This window comes from Morone saxatilis, unplaced genomic scaffold (assembly GCF_004916995.1).
Source record: "Morone saxatilis isolate NCDOM2014 unplaced genomic scaffold, NCSU_SB_2.0 Contig3, whole genome shotgun sequence".
NCBI lineage: Eukaryota > Metazoa > Chordata > Actinopteri > Moronidae > Morone > Morone saxatilis.
In genome coordinates this window covers 17591234-17617801 of record NW_023339873.1, presented here as the reverse complement: position 1 = coordinate 17617801, position 26568 = coordinate 17591234, and the positions used below count along the sequence as shown (strand labels likewise).

The window sequence follows — 26568 nt, the reverse complement described above, 5'->3', positions numbered from 1 at the left end:
AGATAATAGGTGTCATGACATCAAATCCTCCTTCAGAGCAGCAGCAACAAGGAAATGTACGCCATGAATCAAAATTGGGACACTCACATAGCGAGCAATTAGCCCCCTGCTAGTAGAGTGGACCGCAGCCGCTCAGAAACACTAAGCCACGCTGGGAAAAATCGGACAGAAAAGCCTGAAGATCCTTTGCAGACACACGTTCAAACAAAAAATCAATAGATGCATAAACAAAAATAAATGTACGCTTTTTTAGGCATTGGCAGAAAACCTGGCTGCACTGACAACCTCTGAAATATCAACAACAGGATCAACGGCTACGAGCAGGTCTCCCCCTTTACCTACTGTATTTATGTGTGACAATAGATCCTACAGGAGTTTGTGTACAGTTGTCGTTTTGTGTGCCTTAAATAAGACTTGTAAATCCTCATTTAGATTCCTGTTACACAGCTCCCATGGCCTCTCCAGTGTGAGAAGAAAGGCACATCACAACAAAGCTGCAGGTCTGGGGCTGGCTTGTGCACGTTAATGATACGTTCACTTGTGTTGGCGGCATGCAAAGCTTTGCACATGATGGCCGTGCGTATTTGCAAAACATGTTTCAGGCTTAATAAAGAGCCATGCTGGGTGATATCTTGGGTTCTTCTCATTATTCAGCTCTGCCGCTGCTCATACATGTATTTATGTTAGACAGACTGCCAGGAACAGTAAGGTTGTAGTGTACAGTAGCAACGCTTTGTGCCACAATCCAAGGTATTCTTAACGAAGCCACACTCCAAATGTATTGAATTAAAGTCGATGAGACGATGCTACGACAGGAGGTGGATGAGCCAGTCCCAACTGGAGCCAGGCCATTTATAAGTCACACACCAAACACATAGGTAGTTACTTATTATTTACTACTAGGGAATGTTAAAGGTTATACATATACAACATTCATTGTCTCTAGATGTCACACACTGCGGCCCACCAGACAAAACCGCTCACTCAGATAATTATAACTTATACACATTCAAAACTCACCAAAACGGTCTTTGTTGGTGTTTGTACTAAAGCTTATGGCATTATGCTGGTGACACTTACTCAATACAATACAGAACAATCTGTCTGTGAACTACACACTAATAAGTACACAAATAAGCTTTCACAAATGTATATGATGTGTATATGATGTTGGACAAAAATAGCTCCTCTGCCCTTTCACTCACGCTGTTATTTTGGTATTCTCTTTTTTTGTTGACGTTGGTTGCATCTAAGATTGTCTTAGTGCCAGCTTGCAGGCTGTCAGTAGTCATCAGAGCAGCTTGCAGTTGGTAGAGGGCCGTCTTGGCCGCGGTGGCGTGACTTAGCTGGGTTCAGGGCCCCCGGGGGGTTTCGCCCCCCGCTCTTCTTGCTGAGTGGTGACACATGTGTTGTGACATGGCAGCTGCACAGGCGCTGCATTATAGACTATGTGGGGACGGCCTGCTGTGGCTGTAAGGGTTAACAGGCCAGGGGTCTGTGGGTACGTCACTGCCACGCTCCCAGAGGTGGATGCAGCACATTAAAGGCAGGCAGGGCCATCGGTATGTGCTTATCAAAAAAAGCTTGTTTGTCACGTTAGAGTATGATGTCAAAGTTACACTCCTCAACGGAGGAGAAAAGGGGATTTTTCAGCTATGAAGGTCATTTTCAAAGCTGGTGAAAACGGTCTGAAATCCAGCACACAGGTCACCACTTATGATAAGAGACCTACTATTTTTACTTTCTGGAATGTGAGGCATTTTGTGTTTGTATATGTTGCTCTTCTAAATAAATCAATGTCCCTATGCAGGTCCAAAGTACTGAAAGGAATCTTTGAGAAATTTTTTTTTTTTTTTGGGGGGGGGGGTAGATGCAGGATTTTTAGGTGTATGATCTCAGTTTTTTTTTCTGTGAAGGTGAAGTCATGAGGCCTTAGCTATAAATAAATGTCATGTCACACCTTCCTCTGCACTTGTGTAGAAACAAATGTGTGCTCTGCTTTCCTCTCAAGTTGTCCACCTCAGTTGTGTGTCTTTCTGGAGCACAAAGGCGTATTCATGATGTGGAAGCGGTGCCTGAGGGGAAAAAAGAAGTCTGGGGCTACACCCTACGGTCCACGCACACACACACACACACACACACACAAAAACACACACTAAAGCGGCTCAACTTGTCTTGGCTGAGACCGTTCGCACAAAACAGAGCGGAGAAAGAGAGGGACAAAGGGAAGGAGATGTGAAGCCACTCTATTTCTCGCCAACTATCATCGGCAATGACGTGCCGTTAGTGTTTCTGTCTTTCAGCGGCTATCTCAACTTTCCTTTGCGCTGTCATGTATATTATCTACTACACCTGCTTTTGCTGCCTTTTCGGCCAATTCAAAATTACAAATAAAATGAACCATCACAGGTTTGTGTATGAAAGCACACTTTAACTGCTGTTTGGCACCAGGTTTGCTGAAAGCCAGCCTTTAAAAATGTATCGCGCCTCCTTCGCATTCTCTCCTGCTAAGAGCCATGTTTTGAAATGCTGCTCCAGATGTGAGTGTCTGCGCCCCGCTGAGAGAGATGAATGGCTAGGGGGGCTGCAGGCTACCTACAGGTTCACATTCTTAATGAGCAGAGGAGTCTGCTGAGAGCCAGATATGATTGATAGCGCCGCGACAGAACTGGAAGAGGGGAATCGCAGCGAGGGCTTCTGATAAAGACGGCGGGGTGGAGGGCTTTGGCAGGCGGCAAAGAGAAGGAATCTGGCATCGGACTTGCCCGAGCTAGATGCCAGGAACCAGTCCACCATTCTACAAAGCCAGAGCGCTTCCTCTTGTTACAGCCCCGCTTCTCTGGTCTGTTAGTTTAATCTGAGCTGGATGTTCCTCCCTGTTGCGTGCCTCACTATATTCCACATAACACACTTTTCCCTCCAAGGGAAACAAATAGCAAAGGTGGAATTTCTGGCAAGTGACTCCGGATGTTGCTGGCAGAGAGCGGAGCTGCTCCAAGTCTTTCTCGGTGGACAAAGAAAAGAGACAGAGGGGACCTGGTGTATATTTATTGCCTCCACTCCGAACAACTTGCGATGTTTTCATTTCTTTTAATCCTCCCTGGGTCTAACGGGGTGTTGCCGGTCCGCTCCGAGCGAGTCCACGCTTGTGACACTAAGTCTAAGACAGCACAGGAATGACATCAAGGGGAGAATTACAACAGAAGCTCAGAATTCAGCTCAATCGTCTAAAACCCCCTTTCCTTTCAGAAGGCGGCAGTAATACAGGCAACCGCCACTTCAGGATTTGCAGCCAAGAGCAGTCCCCACAAAATAATGAAGTGAGGCTGGATGGATGCCAGGAGGGTGGCTGGTTATGTCAGCCTGCATAATGTGTTAGACCAGGGTCTCTGTCATGTCATACTAGTGAGCTATTGACTGCCCTGATTCCCATTAATCCTGCAGTATCCGATCTAATCATTCTACTACAGCTTTATCCAGTAATGTACTCAGTTCAGTGAGCGTTCAGTAAGTGAAGCACTTTGCCTTGACAAAAACAATTCGATTAATCACCAGAATTAACTCAAAGAAAATGACTAAATGTCCCATTTAAAACCTTTTATACTTGCCACATTGTTATTGTCACTGTTCACTTTGCTTGACTGACATTTGTAATTAAACAGAACTACTTAGAAAATTATTTCCTATGCAATTTATTTTAAAAAAAAAACAGCAAGCTTAAGTAATAACAAGTTGCTGTTCACCTCTCATTCAGTGGCATATGAAGTATGGGCGGCAACAATGTATGTGCACTTGCCAGAATTTAGAGTCCGAGTGCTGCAAGGGTTCATTATTTGGTTCACATTCCAGAGACAAAGACAGGCAGACAGACAGACAGACATCTGAAGTCCTATACAACCTGTGTGAGAGCGCGGCACACCACATACCTTTACTTTTCCACAGTTAAAGCAGTGAACCTGCCGCTCACACAGCTCCACACCCCCACACGCTGAGCTACAGAAGGGGTTAGCTTACCTGTCTCGAATTGTTTTGACCTCGTCCTCGGCTCCACACTTGCTTTGTGATAACGACTGCAATCCAAGGTGCGTTGATGAAAAACGAAAAAAGTCCTACTGAATAAATACTACCGTGTCCCCCGGCTGGCGGCGCGGTGCTCTAATTTTAGCCCACTAGCAGACACGCGAAGCGCACTGGCGGTTTAAACAGCACTTATGTAATTACTGGTTAATTAGCAACGTGTCTAAATACTAATCATTAAGCGCGCGCGTTTCTATCGCTGTACCCGCGCGAAGCATGCCCGCGCGCTTCGCTCCCTGGCAAATGTGGTCAGCTGTTGTTGTTCTTTTCCCTCGGAGGAGTAAACAAGGTGGGCTCGGGCTCTGGTGGCTGTGTGGTAGTCCATTCAGGGTGGTTTCCCGTGCACAGGGTCCCGAGCAGCTCACGTCGTTACGGCTCGGTTGACAGTTCACATGAATGTGCGGCGGAGAAAACAACAGCAGCGTCGCAGCAGCAGCAGCTCCATCCCCTCCAGTCAACTACTGCCGAGGAGTTCACGGACTGCTCGGAGTTTTCGCCACTCTCTTGTTGTTGTTGTTGTAAGCGAATGGTCGGTGGCTTGTAGCAGCTGTTGAACTGATGCTCGGATTGATTTTGTTCAGGGCTGCCATTAAATATTATTTCTATGATTGTGCCATCGTCGGAAAACATCGTTCATCACTATTTCCAGAGCATAGTGACATCTTCATCCTCTTCAGCGTCGCTCGTTCTGTCCGACCAACAATCCCAAATTATTACATTATTTTAAAATGTCACTGAATTTGTCAAATATTTCCTTGGTTAATCGACTAAATGATTAATAGTTGGGTCCATCAGTCCAAACATATCAATCGACTGATTCATTGACTAATAATTTTTTTAATAGTAGTTCAAACTACTACACCTGCTTATCAGCCATCAAGCCATCGACATAGCCCTAAATCACCAATTTGACTTGGCTGTCAATCTTTTTATTTACCTTAGTGTCTCCTGAATATCACATTAATACCATTTTGTTTGGACCTGTGTTATGAATACGTAATTGTCATATTTCCGACACTACTTGAAGGCAATCTAACACTTTCTTAGTCGGGCTGTGTGTTGGAGATCTGCTCTGCAGGGATGTGACCGACAAAGCGAGGGGAGGGAGCAAGCCCCTCTCATCTGTCATGCATTTCCCCTTTGATTCAGCAGCAGCCACTGAATCTTATTTTCCAGCATTTCTCCCCCTGAGCGCTTTGTTCTGTGTTCAGCTGTGGAATGTGCTGCAGAACACACTTAATTGTAAAAACCTTATATCTCTGATCTCGTTTTTCTCTCTCTTTACCTTTTTTTTCCTCTTTGCAATGGTTTAAACGAACCAAAGAAAAAAATCCAGGTTTGTGCCAAGATCACACAATTTTAATCAGACCTACATCACAGCAAAGTCTCTGCGTGGAACAAAAACCCATGGCTTTAAAGTTAGAATCTGTATGTGTGATAAAAAGTAGCTCACAAAACGATCAGGGAACAATGCTCACAAGTGTCCCCTTTAAATAAAACTACCCAGATCAAATCTGAATTCAAATAATGAAGAATAATGAATACACACCTGAGGGCATTCATCCTTTTGTGTTCTCCATTTCTGTAACCAAGAAGTGAACTAATGCCTTTGCCATTATATCCCTGGTAACCCCACAATTTGACAAAACCATCCTCTTTCAAAAATATGTGATTTCATTCTTTTCAGTAGCTCACTACCTGCGGGGCAAAAGCAGCCACCACTGCTGCAGGTCAAGCCCTCCCCATAAAGGCTGCAGGCAATCTGCTTTCAAACGCTGACTTTGTAGCACTCATATGAATTCATGTAAACTCACATAGTTTTGAAAATTGTAATTATGAGGTTCAAATTTGCCAAACACTGCCAAAATAAGCAGTTAAATGTAATATTTGCTCCACCTGTTGGTTGTTTTGTGGCAATGCGTGGTGAGCTAAATTCTGAGGACTCCAATAACTGTATTATGGCTGAGCTGCATATCTAACTCAAAACTGACCAAAAGCTCAAACCCTCACAATGTGTGCAGAGTACACAGTAGTCTGCTCATATCAACACTAGTGTAGCTGCATTAAGGTAAAAGTCAGTATGTTAACACACACACAAAGGTGTGATGAGATGTGATAGAAAAAAGTGCTCCAACACAAGCATGTTTTTCTTTTTGCTCTTTTTTAAACAATAATATCATCACATATAAATTCTCTCTATCATAAATCAATTTGTAAGACATTTTACAAATCAAACTCAGCCTGAAGTACAGAAGAAAAGTACATTTACAAGTACATTAAGACACTGTGACACAAGGTTGCTGAGTGAAATACAGTAAGGCACCAATGCCGTTTGTGGCATAGGTAGTTTCTAAACTAAAAGAAAGAAAATAAATAAATCACCAGTTAAAACCAGCATTAAAAACCAGAAGATTGTTCAAAATGTGTCAAGAAAGTGAAAGCAACAGAAACAATACTGCAAAGCATAAACATTGTTTTAGTTTTAGTAAAATCTTACTAGTGGAACACATCTTGTGAAAGATTAGCAAGACAAGAGTTAGAAGATTGTTCTACCTGGTTTTTGTGTTGTTTGTACGGAAGCAAAAAAAGGCCATGGTAATTTTTTGTTTTTTTTAATTAAAAACCAACCTTAACTCGAACCACTACTGAATACTTAATGTTAAAATTTAAACATCATTTAAATAGCATTGAAATATAGTATTTAACTTGAAAACCATATATCTGTTTATACGGTTTGAATGTGAAAACTTTGTTCAGTTCACAGAGTCAAATAGAAAATTCAATTGTCCAGGGTTGCCAGTTGTGAGGAGTTGAGGTCTGATCGAGCCTTCGTGGCCCAGATGTTAAAGTTTAAAGTTTCTTGAATTTTAGTGTCAGAATTTCCCAATCTAATTTTACCCACCCGATTTTTGACTTAACTTAAAATTTTAGATCTGAAAATTTGAGCAACCTGAATGCAGTTTTTCTTCAATATCTGAATTTGCGAACCCTAAAAACACATTTAAAATCAAGTTCCAAAGTAGCACAACTTGAAATTATTTCCAATAAATGTTAAAGGGGGAAATTTAAACCAAATACATTTTTGAAAAATAAAAATAAAACATTTTAACGATATAAATTCAATGGCATTCAAATTAAGCTGTGACTAAACTGCACATCACATGAGTTGCTTGCAAGATTAAAATCCTATTGGCTATTATTAATTCTTTCTACCACTGTGAAGAGTCAAAGAGCTTTTTTTGTCACCAACGTTCACCATTCGTCATCCAGGTAGATTTCCAAGATGCACAAAAGCCAATGGAGCACGGCTGCCATCAGACACCCACCGATAAAACATCACATTTAAAAGCTATTTATATTCCTGCACATCTTCTGTTGATTCAACAAGATCACTCCCCTTTTTCTGCAGGTATAGTCGAACGGCGAGACATGATAATCCATTTACTGAAGTCCAATCCAATAATCCAGGTTGATAAAAAAATATATATTACAAGAGTGGATTTTTACTTTAAGCGGACAACTAATTATATGTTGTCTCTCTCCTTGTACACGTGAGATGCTGCCGAGCTATCTTTTACATGGTGTGTTTCACTGTTGTGCTGTAAAGGCTGTGCTTCTGTTTCACACTGTTAAACAGCATCAAAGCTGAAAAGTCTTGACAGATTGTTTTGAGATGAGCTCTGCAGGTCTCCGTCACATCTCTTTCTGGTTTTGGAGAAGGCAATGTAAAGAGGACCAGAGCTGTAAGACATAACTGTGTAACGGAATAAATAATAGTAGCAATCCAGAGTAGTATTTCTCACAGATTGGGTTAACATTTGATTCACCATTTAACTGTCTTGACACAATTTCTTCCCCATTATTGATACAAAAATAGATAAGAAAACATTTACTGTATATAAAGTATATGGCAGACAATCAAGAAGTGGGTTACTTTGTTCTAAATAACAGTAATTAAATTCAGAAATTGTTACACCCAACAAGAAAATGCAACAGCTACCTATATCACAGCCCCCCCTCCCCCCACGCCCCCCTTTACTGTACCTTTCCAGTCAACACACACACATCCACTTGGTAAACAGTGCACAAAGCTAGCTTTCACCACAACCACAGGCACAGTAAAGAGTATATGTATTTTCTGTTGTCTGTAAATGAAATGAAGTGAGAAAGTGGCCATGGCTAAAAATACAACCCATTCGCCTGTAGACACTTTGTCAATGCACACTGGCTCCTATGAAAACAGTTTGAATTCCCTTCAGTGAGGCTGAGCAGTACTGTGTGTGCTTTCTGTATTTATGGATGCAGGTCTGTGTGCTCTGAGGGCGTGTTTGTGTCAGGTTTTGTACTGGGTCCACTTTAAAAAAGTGTATGAACTGACTTAACCATAAGGCAAGGGATTCTGTGTGCAGCCACAGCACTTATTAGCACCAGAGCAGGTAAAAGAGAGTAACAGGTACATAGTCTTCTCACCTGTTAGCTTTACTGCTGTGATGTGTTACCAAGATAATATTATTCAAGAGATGCCTATAAAAAAGTTGAAAGCCTTGAATTTCTTTGAATATGCCTTTGATATTCTGTGTGACTTTTGTTGATGGAAACTTTTACTACACAACCACCACGGTCACAACTACACCTTTCTATATATAACATATCTCAGTTTGCACTTCCACTGTCGGTGATGTCATAAATCTTATTTGCCTGACAAAAAGGTCTGAAATGATTTAGTGGCTGTTTTGTTGAACTATGTTGAGGTTCACACAATGGTTTTGCCTCGGCAGTGTCGACTGAGAAAGATTAATTAAAGTGTAGTAATTCAGCTCAAGTCTCCAAAGTAATTCCCCAATAAGTTCTCTGGAAACTGCTTCCTGTTCTTCCAACATATCTTTCAACATGCTTCCATCCCCAGAGAGTCCTGCACATGTTGGACTGTAACGATAATTGCAAATTAATTTGCAGTAGCTTAGGCAGAAGCAACATTTACAACATGGTGAGTTAACCTAAATTGTACCCTTATTCTATTTATAAAACTTATTTCAATAATGTCCCAGATGAAAGAAATGGTGCATTTTATGTTTCTATTCCAAAAACAACAATTTAGGTAGCATGATAGCTTCATGTAGCCATACCTCTGGCTTAAACAACTGACATATGGAGAAATTCAAACTCAAGAGCTAAGTAGAAAAGTACACTGATTGGGGTTATTGTTTTCAGAGCATGGCACTGTTTACTGCTGTAACAGCTAGCTAGCCAGGGACAAGATGGCAAAACACGGTTTCTCTGACTATGGAAATTGCTTAAAGGCCTTGAAAACAAACTTTCAGTATTTCTTTATAATATTAAATATCCATTGATAAATGACAAAGCAACAGTTAAAGTTACTCAAAAACACTGTTAATCTGCTTCAACCATGGATGTATAATGAGAACTGGATACAGTGTTGGGGGTGGCACTCTGTTCTTTCCTATGAAAACTGCACAGTGGCACATAAAGCCAAAAAAGCCACTTCCTGTTATGTAGAAGAATTACCCGGATGAATGTACACACAAATCCGGGGAAACACCAGAGCAAGTCGGCATTATTGAGGGGACATCTCCCTACAGCAGGCATGCATTTGAAGTCAAGCTGTCCTAAGAAGTGTACAATTTTCTTAATGACGGCGCTAACCCTAACCCTATAAAGCAAGTGTACCAGAGACTTCCGCCGGCTGAGCTGATTGACTCCCGGTTTAGCCCTCTGTTAACTTGAATAGGGATCTAGAAATTTCACATGACGGATGCCATTGCTGTAATTACACGGTATGGCCATTATGTCAACTTGGCTTCAAAGTCTGCTGCTCTTCTTGATGGCTGGGCTTCAACAGGACTGTGTGGGTGTGGTTTGTTTGAGGTAACATAAGCAAACAAGCCCACAACTGTCACCAGATTTTGATTCAAATGTTGCTGAACTCTGACTGGGTCACAGTGATACATGACATCACCTTTTCCAACTGAGCCCCGCCCACTTCAAACCTGTGAGGAAAACAAAGAGCAAGAACACAAACAGAAATCCCTCATGTGACAACTGAAACTGTTCTAACTTTAGGTTTGGGTTCACGAGGGACCAACTGCTCCTAGTGAGAGACCGACCCACGGAAAATGTGATTTCAATGTCCATTACAAAGTAAAAAAATAAGTAACTTCTACTGATGTGAAGTGGCCATGCATGTCCTGTCCTGGCTCCAAAATAAAATACTATTTCTTGGTTGACATACGCTTCTTATACACAAAAGAGGAGGGGTCGTGTTTCTGGGGGCCTTGCACAAGCGTTGTAAATCTGTCTGATAAGATTGATAAGATGTCAGTTGTTTGAGCTGGAGGTGTGGGTACACAAAGTTATCAGACAAGAAATTACTTAATGTTATCCAGAACCTGCTTCTTGGAACTGGTCCCAGCTCAACCAGTTTAACAAAAACAGTGAGCGCCATCTACAGAAACTTAAAGGTTAACATTACAAGGCAATCCATGAAATAAATGACATCACAATACTAGCCATCTGTGTCTAATCAGTGGCTGTGGGTGATTTTACAGTGCCATGAAAATGCTTATGCTATGTCCAGTTGAACTCTGAGTGCAGAAACACATTCTGTTCCTTTTTTTCGTCATCACCACTGACCCTGGTCCCTGAACGTCTGTCACATTCCTCTATCCCAGCTGAATTTATCCATTTCTCGCCCGTCTGGGAGGACAACTGCTCTGCCCAGTCATCCTCACGCACTTTCTTTACTTACTGCTCTCTTGCTGTTAGGATTCCAGCAAACTGTGCCAGTGGCAAACCTGCTGTCCTTTAGACTCTTTCATCTGAGTCCAGTGGGTGAGCTCCTCCTCTCCAGAGCTGTTGAGGCCGAGTGAAATCCAGCCAATCATCTCTTTGCGCTTCATGCTGCGCTTGTTGTAGACGGAGAGGATGAGCGTGACGTCCGACAACTGGAAAAGAGCTACCTGGAAGACAAACGTCTCTTTGTAGGTGGGGTTGGGCTGACCTCGACAGATGGATGTCTTACACTTGGACATCTCGTGGCCCATGGAGTTCAGTAAGGTCAGCTTAACGTACGTATCTGAGCAAGAAACAGATGTAGACAATTAGAGGGGAAATGATGTTAACCTTTAGAAGTATTTTTAATGCATGGTTAAAAAACTCTGGCACCTGACTTGAATAGTGGATCATTTGTGCAAAATCCTTATGTTTCTCCAGTGTATTATCTTTGAATTAAAGCATTACTACCTGCAGCAGCTGTTTCCTCTGCAGCAAAGTATGACACATTTTCCCCACAAAGCAAATTTTGTTCTTGTAATAATGTCGCTGCAGTCGATGTATAAGATCATGACCACATAGGATGTGGTTTTCTCCTGATCAAACACAAAGAGCAGCTGTGAGTGTTCCCGATAACAGAGAGCGAGAACTCAAAGGGTGCAAGGAGCGTTACTTCAGTCTTGTTGCTATGCAACGACTGCATGTCTAACCTGAAGTAGTGGATAATGTTGAAGATAAAAATGGACTGGAAAAAGTTAGTAATATGCCTGCCTGTGCGTAGAGGATGAGGAGCCTCTTCCAAAACAGATGCTAAAATGAATGTTCCTCATCAGGAAAGCCCTCCAGGAGCTACTGTTATGTTCTCTGACTTTGCCATAACGTCAGTGTCATGACGTGACACGTGCGCAGACTTTTAGAGCCCAGAGCAGTGTCCCAAAATGTGCCCTGTCCAAAACTTGAGTCACATATTCAGCAGGAGATGCGTGACTGCTGCAAACAAATGAGAATGTTCAAAAACATACACTAAGTGCTGCACAGTTCTAATGTGTCATCACAGTGGTGGTTTAGTGAGATGCAGCAAGAAAAATGAAATCCAGCTCAAGATCTGTACAATCAAAAAGAGAAGACTACCTTTGGACATGTTTAACAGCAGCATTAAGGAATTTAGATCTAGTACAGAGCAGTGATGTTACTGATAATCTTGGTCTGTGTGACATTTCACAGCTTTTTTCTTTCTACCAGCTGATTCCCTTTTTCTTTTATTGCAAATCAGTGCATATTCCAAAAAAAACCATTCCCAACAAATCTCATTCATTTAACCCCAAAGAGGAAAAAGGAAAAGGAAAAACACTGCCATTATCAAGTGATTCAGCATTCACGCTTTCCTTATTCACTCCTCATCTCCACGCAGAAATCACGATATAAACTGAAGCCACAAATCCAGCTGAAAGTAAACGAAGCAAGACTGGCAATCACAATGGGTCTTTGAGAGTGTTTCGCCCCTCGTCTACAACCATACTCCATAATAATGCTGTGTATTATGTTCCTGTCTAAGAGGGAGTATAAGGAATGAATTGCCGAGGCTTTCATGCTGTCGAGTGCCAGCTGCCTTCCAACGCCTAGCTCACCGCCTCGAATCACACATTCAGTTGCTCTCTTTGACATAAAAGCACATTGAAAAAAATAGCCTTGATTTCTTTTTTGACTGCTGCTGAATGGGCTCTGTAGAGCTGTGGATGTCTTAAGTGGTCAGTAGCGGTGATGCATGGCTCTTTGGTATTGTTGCTGAATGAGAGGGGCTGCGACTGATGATTAACTTGACTTGTCGGCTCGGTACTGTTTTGAAGTGATAGAAAAGGAGCTTTGAAATTGCTCTGCATCTTTCACCGCGCTCTCTCCACTTTGTGAGATGCATAAAGTCAATCAAGGCCTTCATAAGCATTTTGCACAAAGATTTTTTTCAGTGTTACCAGATGTGACTATTTTCTAAATGTAATTTGAAGACGATACAGTATGTGGGATATGCTGTTCAGGAAAGCACAAACAATATCCAAATGTGGCAGCTAGTCATTAGTTACAGACATTCATAAATACAAAGAACACAGCAATTAATGGGAGGACAGTTACAGTGTGTCTTTTAGATTAATATTTATGCTCGTCTCTATCACACAAGTCCTGTTTTTGTCTCATGTACTGTAGCAGAACTGAAAAATGTAAAATTACACTCAAAGCATGCCAAAGTGTACTGTTTGGATGAAGCCAGCAGTCAATGACGCACAGCATTTCCTTCGAGCTGGCCATCAGCCACCAAGCAAACCGGATTGAGTTACTTCTGAGTGTGAACATGAAAGACTTCCAGGCATCACAGGCACAAACACAACACACAGGTAGTGGAGAACGCTCACAGGGCTGCATCCATAACAAGACATACACGTTTGAAAAAAGGTTTACAACAAGCAGCTATCTTCATGGATAAATGTCAGAATACTAAAGTGAAAATGCAAATGTGTAATTGCTAGAATTCCTATCACCCATTTTTTGCAAGTAATTTTGATGCATTGAAATGTTATTTTTGGGAGACAAGTATATTTGCTTTTTTGCCAACAGTGAGATGAGAAGATTGATAGAACTCTCACATCTGTTTGCTAAATATGAAGTAACAGCCAAGACAAAGTTAGCTTAGCTTAGCTTAGACTGGAAACAGGGGTAAACAGCTGGCCTGGCTCTGTCTGTAGCTAACAATACCTGCTTACAAACAACTCCAAAGCTGCCAGGCTTGGCGTTTCCAGTCTTTATGCTAAGCTGTACCGATATGAAAGTGGTACTGGTCTTCTCGTCTAACGCTCGGCAATAAAGTGAATATGCTTGTTTCCCAAACATTCTTCTGTTTCCTCATACAACAATGTTTTGCAGATATGTATCATGGAGACCAGATAATAAATAAAATAGTTAGAAACATAAAATATGTCAATTATAAATGCTAACCAATGGAAAATGCTTCGTCTGATTGGGTGCATCCATGAAGATAGTATGAAAGGGTTTCAACACCGATAGCACCTCACCGCGGCAGGGACAGAGACTCACCTCTGATTATATAAACCTGTCCACCTATCAAGTGTTTTAGACAACAGAACAGTCCATCTGACAACAAGGGTTGGACAGCAGTAAGAAAAACAATGGACCAAGATGTCAAAAAGGTAGTAGGGTGAGAGAGTTTCAGGTGCAGATATAACAGAAGATGCGAGGAAAGAGAAACAGGGTCAGAAGGCCAACGACATTGCACAAAGTTCAACAAGAGGCACTTTTTGTTTGAACTTGCTGCTCGGATCCCGGAAACTGGCTGAGGAGACTAACCGGAAAATGAGGGAAACCAAGGATCAGACCGTAGGAAAACTAAAAAGCAGGTAGTGTAGCTGAGATAGGCTGGGCTATCTCTTTTTTTGGAGAAGTTACAAGCTGTGCATAGTTTCTCTCTGCCTCAGGTGTACTTAAATAATAATATAAATAAAAGCAAATAGCTTGGCAAATGTCTTTCTAGTTTCATATACTTTTCCAAGAATGGTTCAAGCTTCAAAGCAAAAAACAAGTTGGTGGTCTGTATGGCTTATAATCTGTCAGACAGAAAAACTACAAATTAGTTTGATGCCTACATAACATAAATCCCTATGCACAAGCTCAACTTGTCCTTTCCCCATCTAAAACCGGTTTACACTCTTCACTGCTCTATTGGAAAATGTCTGAAATAGAACGTTTTAGAGTACTTACTGGGTGGCTTGTTGGCAGCCAGGTTTTTGAAATGGATGCCTTTGATGATCTCCACAGAGAGACGTCCTGTAGTGGCGTTGTACACCAAGCCCACGAGGATCTCTGGTGTGGAAGCCTGACTGACTGACTGGAATGATGAGGCGCTTTCACTGCATGTCATATCTGAGAGGCTGACCTGGGATTCACCACCCTGAAAATTGGCGAGAAAATTGTTCACTGATAACAAAAATTTAAAAATATCTATTGCAATGTCAAGAAGATTTATGTTTATTACTTTGTTTTACCCATTCTGACATTAATAGTATTTGCAAAACCCATTGTAGAAATGCATGATTATTTTGATGACACTACATAGTCTTCGCCCAGCCTCGGTTAGGGTTACCCTATCCCTAACCCTAGTTTGAGCAATGCTTGACCTCAATTTAACCTAACCTAAACACTAATCCCAGTTACGGAGGGCAGCGGTATGGAAAATACTGCACACAGTGGAGAAATACTACAGTGGGCGTGCTAGTTGTGCCCACAAGCTAATCCAGTGAGCTAATGATGTGCTCCTTGGCTTTGGAAGTAACAGTAACTACTGTAGATAGTAAGCTAGTTAGCTGGGCTTGCTAATGACTGCAGTTTAAACTGGGGCAGAAAAACACTGTGTCGCACACTCTTGCTCTAGTTTTTTGGCTTTTGGAAAGGCTTTTCAACACCATATGTTGCTCTTTTGCCAAAGCACTAACAAGATAACAAATGTACCTAATATATGACAAATTTCTTGTAGAATATGTAAATAACCCTTGTGGTTTGAGATATGCCTTAATTGCTTAGGCTGCTATTTCGCTTTGTAATCTGTATTTAAATTACTGTAACATTTTAAATGATAGCAAAAGGAACACATAACATCACAACTAAGTGTCATTGTCACGCTTATTCCTCAGAAACAATAAACCAACAAGTCAAACAAAAGTAGCTGCTTCGTAAAACAAGATCTTTATGTTCTCTCAAGCTGCAAAATATAACCTCATTCTGAAAATGTTATCCAATTACACGAAAGATCAATCAACATAGAGGAGCAATTAATGAGGTGTTCTGAGAACGCTTGAAAGTCAACACCTGCTTTGATCCTACTTACCGGGAGAGCACAGCATGGGTCTAATATGACTGGCACAGACATTTTGCCCTGAAGGTTGAGCTTGGTGAGGTAGAACACCTTCTCGCCAAGCACCTTCTCCTTCTTCATCCGCCGCATACTATAAAGGCGGAATCGGATGGCATAATTGCTGATCATCTCTGACTCCACATGGCTGAAGCGGAATGTCTCTGTGAAGATTGGGCACGGGCCTCTCTGGATTCCTGTCTTCGCCCTCTGCTTCTTGGTGGGCAGCAGCACCAGGTGGACCTGCCAGGAGATGTTGCCGGTGCGTTTTACAGCAGGGAGGTCCGTTACTGCCATGATGGTGACCGCCAGCTGCTGTTCGTCTGAGTCAAAGTCAAACACCACGTCCAGAGTTCCGTATTTTGCAATTGGATCCGGTTCATAACCTTTAGGGAGCTGAGCTGCTGATCCACGGGCTGACATGTCCTAAAAAAAAACAATAAGATGTTCAGTGCACAATAAAAACCTCAATTTGCATTCCCAGTCATATCTTGTTTCACCGGTATTTACCTCTGGGCTGAGGACAGCTGTACTGTCACTGGGTACATCTTCCTCGTAGCCCTTGTTGAGGTAACTCTCAGTCTCGTGGTCGTCACTGCCCTCACTGTGGCATTTGCCAAAGGACAGGTGGGGACTGCCACTGCTATGGGATAGATCACACTTGGCATCTCCCAGGTCCGACAGTGTACAGGACATCCTCGGAGAGCCATTCTCATCCTGGTAAGGAGGTGGCTGAAGCTCATCCAGTGGCGGTGTTCGTCTCATCCTCTGGATGCAGTTGGCTGGTTGGAAGGAAGTCAGGAGAGAGACCAAGAATCAGAATAATATACATATTATTATGTATAAAATGATATATGATTTTTATTTGAACCATCGGGAGAAAGTCAGCTGTGGCGCTTGCACTTATAAGTCACGCCAGTTTGTCGATCGATTGGTGGGTCGGACAGGTAGGTTAACTACTTTACTCTAGAGTGACATTTTCCTTGAACAGATTGTGGTACAGGTATTCAGTCTCACAGAATGAAGCCTATTGACTTTGGTGATCCCTTGACTTTTCCTCTAGAGCCACCGCAAGTCAATGTTTTCACTTATCCTGTGAAATATCTCACCATCCCCTTGACTGATTGACTCAACATTTGAACAAACACTCGTAGCTCCTAGATGATGTATCCTACTGACTTTGGTAATCCTTTTGGTTCAGAATGTAATGTCTCAACAATTATTGGATAGATTGGCATTCTAAAAAAATGATAACTCCATTGATAAAAGAGAATGGGGAAGCAGCACACTGTTAAATGTATAAATGTATAAATATCCACATTTCAGCAAATTGTCTTCCTTAGGATCAGGAATCTTATTCATCCTAAAGAATGCAATTTGCAAAAACATCAATCTGTACAAGAAATATAAAGCAATAAAAATAAGCACATCAAGTTATGGGTGTGCTGCTTCCTCATTCTCTTTTATCAATGGAATGTCATACTGGCATTACCATTTTGTTTAAAGCACACTGTTCCTATAAGTACAGCATCGCAGAGCTGCTGGCATTATTGTACACACCTCAACTGCAGCTATTACTAGTAGGCAAGCCAAAGACTATTTTATTTATATTGCATATTTTATACACAGGGTAACTAAAATTGCTTTACATAACACATTGGCACAACACTAAACAGGCTGAAACAAAAAGCTGTGAAAAAGTAAAGCAAAAGTGACAAAATAAAATGTATTCTGCAGATTTAAAGATACCGTAGATTTTAAGTCAAACCCAGGGCAAACACATATTTAGGCTTTGGTTTGCTGAAGCAAGTCTAAGTTCTTCTAAAAAGTCTTGTTCCAGATCTGTAGCTAAAAGCAGCCTCCCCTTCTTTGGAAGCAGGGTGTAGGGAAGAGCATCCTTCGCACAATATGTTGGTATAGTATTTCAAAGAACTGCCCTCTCAAATCAATTGTTAACAACAATGCCAGATAACAAGAGACAAGGTGTGACATGTGAGACATGTTGTATAGAGGCACTCTTCACTACAGGCTCACACAGTTCTGCATGCAAATGTAGTTCTGCCTGCTCCTATGTAATTCTGTGTACTTAATCTGTAGCTGCACCTCAATGCTGAAGAATAATTCAGGTTTTGTCTGTCGTAACGTATATTGTTCATGTAATTCTTTACTACTGATATAGATATATTTATCAAAGTTTTTACTTTCACTCTGAGAAACAGAAATTACCAATCCCAATGAGCATAATGTGGTCTGTGAGAGGAATCTTTTGAATACACAATCTAAATAAAACATCAGGTATGCACCATTAAAGGACTGAACTGAATACTTCTTAATCTGCCACAGATTTCATGCCTCTCACCTTTCTAAATGATTCAGCCGCCTGGAAGGCAAAGAATGAGGCTATACTGAGATTCTCTGTGGCACTTATAAAGAACCTTGAATAGTGTTGTCAGCTGCATTCTCAAATCTGCCTCCCTTGTCCAATTTGGATTCACAAAAATTGAGCAGCCGATGCTAATACTCCCATAGGGACACTGCCGAAGCTTTAAACCCCGGTCTCTAGCAAAAAAAAAAGAAAGAAAGAAAGAAAACAAAAGATGAAGAAGAAAATAACTTGGGAAAAAAATCCTCTTCTTTTTCTGTCTCCTAACTTTTGGAAAAAGCCAACACTGTGATGACGTAATTCAGGCTTTCTCCCAAGTTCTTGAAACTTTCACTCTTAATAATGTCAGTGAGACTCCACCTCAAAGTGGCACATAACAGTGGCAGGATGGAGGCAAAGGAGTCTTAACTAAGTGTCATGGAGGGCTTGATAAAAGGAGCAAATCCATTTTGAGCAGCTTTTTTCCTGCTGAGCCGGGGGCGGGTGATGTGATGGAAGCTGCTGTGTAAAAGCACTACTCTTTTCTCCAGCCCGCTAATTGGGATGGTTACCATTCCTCCTCTCGTCTAACCCACCCTTCCTTCACAGAGTTGCATCCCCTCTGTACTGGCAGTCGCCTTGTTTTGCCTTCTTGTACCTCTGTAAGTGGAGAAACAGTTTGTGCTTTGTGAATCTTTGAATGGGAAACTTAATAAATATTTTAGGTGACAAATGAGTGGCTTTAAGCAGGGGGGAATGCAGCTGACCTCTTGACACCTTGACAAGACAGTCAAGATTTCACAAGGCAACTAACATCATGACTATCAATGATGGCTCCAACCCCTTTAAGCCAGTATCAGTTAATGTAGGTTGTAGTATCTCCCTGATTTAAACAAAGCAATGTATGAATGAGTAATTCATGTAATAAGTATGAATTGGAAGTTATAGTAGTATTGAGAATCTAAACATAGATACAACAGATATTATTGACTTGAAAATGACTGTGAATACATGCTGTGAAAATGGCTTTTTACAAGGTGTTTACAGTAACTAAGAATAGCTTTTTGTGTGCCTCCGAGCAGCTGGAAAACATTTGAAAATGATATCAGCTATGTAGCTCCCTTGTTCAACAGCTAGCTTGATTAAATAAAGAAATAGTTCAACCTCGGGAGATGTGTTTGCTTTCTCTCCGAGAGTGAAATGAGAAAGTCGATCAGTCTCATGTTTGTGCGTCGAGTACGGAGCTGCAGTCAGGATGTAATTAGCTTAGATCCCTCCAAAGCTCAAAAATACACCAAATATCATTCTTTAAAGCTCACTACATTTCACCAACAACAGGTTATCTATCCCCCAACACCTCTGTGCAGCATTTTAGCCATTTTAATACATTTAAAACCATTTTAGCATAGGTCTTTGTACAAGCTAACTATGTCACGGCATACTTCCCTCTCTATAACCACCTTTTTATTGTGGATAAAAACATGCATGACTATGTCTTGGCCAGGAGCTTTATCATCGAGTCACAGCAAATGTTTGGTATTGGTTATTTAGTGAGCCTAGGCAAACATCCTGGCAAGCTTCATGAACAAGAGATTGGTATTCTTCTGATCTAACTTCTAAGAAAGAGAGCTAATAAGTGATGTATTGAACCTTGACAAGTGGAACTAAATCTGACTGTTAGAAAAAACAATGCTCTGCACTGTAGTGAAGACTTTCTCCAATTTTAGTAAATGTTTCAACAAATGCTGTTGTTTCCTGTTGACTGGCTGGGTGTTTGAGTGCCATAGCCAGCAGCAATTTGGCTAACTAGACAATGCTGAGCTTGTTACTCAAAAACTGTACTTTTTGAAAGAAATGCTGTCACTAATTGGGAGCAGTAATGTGCTGTAGCCTCAAAATTCAGAATAAGTAAGTTTCTTTTCCTGTGAATGACCACATATTCAGCAAGTACTTTACCCTACCACTCTGAGTGCTCCTAAATGGCACTAAAAGTTCCCGAGTGTGTCCCCTTCAAAGAATAATTAGACTTTTTTTTTGTTTTGTGAGCGTTATATCAGAAGATTGATACACTCTCATGCCTGGCTGTAAAAACATAGACTGTATAATTAAAAATGGACGCAGTCGCCGTGACTCTCATAGGTTTCTGAAGAGCCGCTGTGAGGCTCAGTGCATGGGCTCTGGCTGTCACCATCTTAGCAGTCCTGACTCCACTGGCCCCTAGCTAATGCAATAAGGCCGGCCTGCGACAACACGGTTCTTAATTATGCAGAACTTTAAGCCTTAATATAGTTTAAACAGGTAAGTTACATGATAAATCACCCGCCGTAAAGGCCAGTAAAGTTGGGCATTTTATTGAGATTGATCACTTCAGTATACAGCCTCAAGTGGTTGTTTGACAAACTGCAGTTTTTGTTACTTTTTTGTTGACTTCATTTGCCATACACACAAACTTTTTTACCTCTATTTTCTATTATATGTCTATTTCTCTAAGACTTATTTGTGATGTATCACTGTACCATCTTAGGTCACATCTGCATTTTCCCCATGACCAAGAGCAGTGAGATCTGCACACAGTGTACCTGGACTTTGAGGTATCCTTCCAGAGAAAGTTGAACTTTTCTACCATTTCTTATGTAAAGTAGCTTAATATGCAAAGGTAACCACTCATTATAATGAAAAAGTTAAATCCTGTAAAGATGGTGTCACTGACACTAAAATAATAAATACAAATTTATTGTGATGTGTTAACACACAACAATGACCTAATGAAGCAGTCATGACAGTAAGCTAACCTCAGAGAAGATAAAGGAAGTTGGTCCAGACAAACCTCAGATTATTTCTTTCTTGCTGCTTACTTCCTATTTTGGGATTGCTGTGTGGTGCCACCGGGGCACCCAGCTCTGCCTGATTCTGCAGCCTCTGCACAATCCTCCTCATGTATTATACATATGTCCTGAGGATAAAGCTCTTCATACTCACAGACAAACACAAGCAGCAGTGGGAGTCGGCAGAAAATAACACAGATGCCTCAGAACTTTTACAACTACAGTTTGAAATTAATGAAATCAAGTGTACTCTCTCAGCTATATCCTGGAAACCTACCTAAATTTCTAATATTTTTCTGTTTTGGAGGGAAACAGTGACCTGATGTCAGGAATGATGTGAAATTATTGCTGATCCATGATGGCTTGCTGGGATCCATGATGACTCGGTGGGAGAGAAAACCACAGTCATCAAAGCCTTATTACCACAGGGAGGAAAATAATGAACATCTAGTACTTTGAACCAAAGTGCAGCCATGGATGGACAGAGGTCTCACTGCACTTCTGCACTCCTGGCTACACACTAGATTTATTGGTTGTGGATTACAAGTAAACCGATGATCCCTAAAAGTTTAGAGAAATATGGATATGTTTTCTTGGCGGCCTTTTATTTAACAAAAAGAAATAATCTGCTTTCAACCTTGACTTTTCTATATAATCCTTAAAACCTTTAAGGGTATTTGAATCATATAAAAACAAACACAAGGCCTTTCATAGCTAAAACGTTGTCATATAAATAAACCTAGTAAATTTCAAATTATTGCTGCCAGGCACACATGACTCAAATCCCTGCCCCGCTTTCTCACAAGGAACAGTCACTACATAATCTTACCGCAACAGAAAAACAAGACAGGGATGACTTTGTCCAGAAAACAACAATGTCTTGAATCCAGTGTGAACCTCTTCTTTCAAATACATACAAACATTGCTGTCTAGTCATTTCTCCACATATTTCCTCAAAAGACACTATGCTTAATTTATTGTTTGAACAGTAAATGACCTCCTGATTCCTAGTAGCGTTTTGTGTCTGATAGAATGAAGAGCCCATGACACGTGGTGAAACCAGCTGTTCCCAACCTCCCCAGAAGATGATTAACAGAGAAGGAATGTAAGGAAATTATGCTACACAAACCTATGTTTCATTTTTTTTGTCTTTCCTCTACTCTTTGCTTTTGTTCTTGAGGTAAATTACTTACTAGTTTTATTTCTTTTGGACTATTCTATTCTAATAAAACAACAACAGTCTTTGATTAATCTGGTCTCAACTGTGCAACATATGCAGCCGATGACGTGGGGCAGCAAGTATAGTTGAAATCATTCATTGATTAATCGATTAGTCAATCAACAAATTTAAATATTCAAACTTAAATGTGAGGATGCCATAAACATACGATAATAAACTTAATATATTTGACACTTAACTCAAGTAATTGGAAAAATAATCGCGAGTAGACAATTTATTGTTTTAAAGAGTTGGGAACCACTGTTCTAAATCATGCTCTCATTTAATTAAGCAGGTGTTTAAAATGTATTTATTTTGTTTGAGGATTATTGATTGAGGTAAAACCGCTACATATGGCACCTTTATAAGCATAATATCTGAAAGAAACATGCAGTTTCATCACTGTAGATCTATATGATACTACCAGCAAAAACACTGACTGTTAAGTCAGATAAACTGAACAGAATATTATGAATAATTTGCAGGCGACATACACAGAACTAGTGGAGAATCATTTAAATTTTGCTCTGAAAAATGTGCCTTGTAAGTTGTCAACAGCTAATCAGTAATGTGTTAAATATTGTATGTTCTCACTCTTGTCAGAGAGCCACTTGTCAGACAAGAATCATTGATATCCTCTAAGTCTCAAAGAATCACTGAGGCTGTGAGACAGAAATGAAATAAGGCTGTGTGTTCTGGTTTTGATCAGATGATCTCCTTTAACAGAAAACTTGTTAATATTACAAAAGCCAAATCATCTTTTTTCTGTGCATGCAACCAAAATCTTTAAATATAATGTCACTGAACCGCCCTTGTTTCTCCATCTGACACCATATCTGAACCCAGACTGAGGGTGACAGGGACCATCTAGTGGTTGTGAGGAGAAATACAGCTTTCGCAGCACTTGCGTAACGACAACCTTGTGCAGTACGTTGCTTCTTTACTAATGGAGTCAGAAGCATGTCATGCACTATTTATCCCTCAGCTACATGTTCAAACACTGCTTTAAATAGACTGTGCGAGACACTCAGCCTTGGAACCCACTGTCTTATATAACACAAAGCTGGTTCAGACGTGATTCACCAATTGAGGACCCTGGCAAAGATGAAATTGTTTTTGTCTTTGAACAACACTGTCAGACATGAACACAGCTGATTTCTGACTGAGGATGTCAAACACAAGCATGCCAGAGATGTGTCTTTTTATGTGCCCAAACGAAACTACAACGTTACAATCTGATCACCTCTACTTATTTAAAAGGATCACATGTATCTTATATAAAAACAAATCTTGATACAAATATATCAGTAGCTCTTGCAAGCAGCGGTTACAATCACAACATCCAGTTTTAGCTTTACAGTTCCCATCACTATTTTTATTCACTCATTTTCCTCATTTAATTTAGTTCAGGCTTGTACGGTAGGCACTAGGCATGATGGGTGCATCACTTCATTCGCCTCTCTTCTTACCCTGATGCGCCCATCACTCTGGAACAGGGTAAATCTGGATTCATCATACCACATGATCTTGAAGTCCAATCTTTATGCTCCAAAGCAAATTTAAGCCTTTTTTTCCGATTAGCCTCATTGATCAGTGGTTTTCTTATGGCTACACAGCTGTTTAGTCCCAATCCCTTGAGTTCCCGTCGCATTGTGCGTGTGGAAATGCTCTTACTTTCACTGTTAAACATAGCTGTGAGTTCTTCTGTTGATTTCTTACGATATAATTTCACCAAACATTTGAGTGATCTCCGATCACTTAAATAATCATTCAAGAGTTTTCTCCGACCACATTTCTTCCTCGAAGAGGATGGTTCACCACTATCTTTCCAGGTTTTAATAATGTGTTGGACAGTTCTTAACCCGATTTTAGTAGTTTCAGCAATCTCCTTAGTTGTTTTCTTTGCTTGATGCAGGCCAATAATTTGACCCTTCTGAAACTGATTAACATCCTTTCCACGACCACAGGATATGTCTTCCGACATAGTTGTTTAAGGAATGAGAAGCTATTCACTGCATCAGCTAGGGTTAAATAACTTATTGCCAGCTGAAACATATTTATCACTGCAGTATTTATCTAATGGAAGGCTCTTACCGAATAGTTTAGTTAAATCCAGGTGGTGACTTTTTTTTTTTGCACGGCCAGTGTACATCATGTGGGTTTTTCCACTAAATTCCATAGATGGTGGATATAGTCTCCGTGTTGTCCCCCATAGGTTTCTGAAGAGCCATGGAGAAGCACAGAGTGGTCGGCTCTGGCCATCTCCATCTTGGCAGTCCTGACCAGACCTCCTAGTCCAAAAATGGGCAAAGTGGTGGAGCATGGGTGGAGCTAAGGCGGGCTGAATGAAGTCTGCTTACTGAAAACAGCTGCCTATGACGGCAGACATCTGTCACTCAAAGTGGCCATTCCCTTACTTATGCATAACTTAGCCTTAATATAATTTAAGCAGGTGAGTAAAAAAAATCCACATCCCGTACAGTTTTAATGAGCGGGGAAATTAGCTATGGAGACCAAAAGTGTTTTTTGTACCAGGCTGTAAACATTTTTATTTCTGATGTAAAGTGTGACTCACTGCTGGAGCCAGCCTCAAGTGGACGTTAGAGGAACTGCATGTTTTTTTTACTTGCATATTGGCCTTGTTTGCAAGCCATGGAGATTGCTAAATCCTCCTGTCCCTCTTTAATCCCTCTGGTGATTGGGAGTATTAATAACTAGATAAATTTGTCTTTTCCCACAGCAACACTAAAATAATACATCTATATGTGCAATAATAGCGAAGCAGACATTTAAAAGTAATGCAAAAGTCCCTTTTCCTAGTAACTAATTACTTTTATATGCAGTAATTGGTAAAGTAATTCACTTACTTTTGAGAGAAGTAACTGTAAGTAGTTATTGATTTTCAGTAACTTGCCCAATTAATCCTGGGAGTGAAATATGAATAGTCAAAAAAGTTTAGATACTTATTTCTTGTTTTTTTTAAAACTTTTTTTGCAGGGTGGGAGTTTTAACAAGTCCTGTCTACGGCCCTGCTTATCATTAGCAAACCACTTCACATTACAGAGTCATTTTGCCTGTTTGTAAAAGAAATATTGGTTAATGCAGCTTTAAAACATGCACACAGTTTTAAAGGAAACATAACTACTGACATTTTGCTATATGGAATACTTAAAAAGCCCTGTAAGCAGCGGCCTCAGTGGAGCTGAATACTTTCCAGAGCTTATTAATCACAAACCCACTGTACATGTTATAGTGGGCTTTGAATGGTGTGATTAAGAAGTGGTCACTGTTGAAGCCATTCTGCATGATAAAAAGATGGAATACAACCATTGGAGAGGACAACAAGCAGCAGACAGTCATCCCAACTTAAGGTTAGGAAGAGTATAAGTAAGTGTGCGTGTAAAGAAATTTGTAAATAGCAGTAGCGTGTGTGTGTGTGTGTGTGTGTGTGCGCGTGCACAGGGGACAGCCCCAGGCCGAGCAGCTGTGAGCAGATGTCAGCGTAAGTGAGCGAGGGACTTGGAAGAGGGAGAGAAATGTGGCTGGGCCAACCCTCTAATTTACGCATGAGTGGTGCTGCACCACCGATATTTACATTTAAATTGATGTTTCAGATACTTAATTAAAGACGAGGACTGGGCTCTTCTGGTCGGCGGCGGCCTCTTCCTCATCTTCCTCCTCCTCAGCAGAGTGCACAGACTGCTCACTGGAACCCGCAGCACTTCCCTGAGCCCTGTCAACAATATTTCACTGGAGGCCAGTTAGTGACAATGCACCCCTGTTTTGCGTCTATGGTAATATTCTGGGTGCATTATTGAATACACAATGCCCCCTGGTGGTTTGTGACGCGGGCCCTTACACACACAATGCTGCTGCTGTCTTGTGCTTTGTAAATAATAACAGCGGTTGGACACAGTGAGTATCTCAAGAGTGTGTGAATTGGGCAGCTGTTGCAGAGGTTTATGTTGGAAAAAAACAGATGTGCATGTGCAACAACATCAGTATAGTCAGGGATTAGAAAATCTTTGTGTGGTTATGCAAAAGTACATTTAATACACTCATTTTACATAATTACTGAGTGTTAAACATTACCTGTTCTGTAAAGGTTGGACTGATTTGGAATTTTAAAGATGGAAGGCAATTTGTTAATGTTTTAGAGCTGCTTTTAGAGATTTATTGGACTTTTTACATTTCGTTTTGACTCAGATAAGACTTAAAAATAAGTGTTTTCCACCAAAATTCTGTTCTTATTCAAGTGCAAAAGCCCCTAAAACTGCATGTAGACCATCCTTCTACTAAACAATAACACGTTATTGTATGGACATGTTAACTGTTACCTGCCATGGGAAAATTAGCTTTAAGGTCATCACATGGCTTAAATACT

General features: G+C 40.8%; 2 protein-coding genes across 2 annotated transcripts in view; both read right to left on the bottom strand.

Moving 5' to 3' along the window:
- The window catches only part of sertad4 (SERTA domain containing 4), a 19113-nt gene extending 14563 nt beyond the window's left edge, over window positions 1–4550 (bottom strand). Inside the window, exon 1 of the mRNA XM_035674021.1 lies at window positions 4015–4550. The gene's annotated coding sequence lies outside the window, so the exon portion shown is untranslated. The remainder of the gene's footprint in view (window positions 1–4014) is intronic.
- A 3567-nt stretch (window positions 4551–8117) lies between these two features.
- LOC118336954 (synaptotagmin-14-like) overlaps window positions 8118–26568 on the bottom strand; it is a 42436-nt gene continuing 23985 nt past the window's right edge. Inside the window, 5 exon segments of the mRNA XM_035673725.1 lie at window positions 8118–11170; window positions 13951–14007; window positions 14632–14821; window positions 15755–16204; window positions 16289–16560. Coding sequence (XP_035529618.1) covers window positions 10857–11170; window positions 13951–14007; window positions 14632–14821; window positions 15755–16204; window positions 16289–16560 — 1283 coding nt within the window. The 3' untranslated portion in view covers window positions 8118–10856.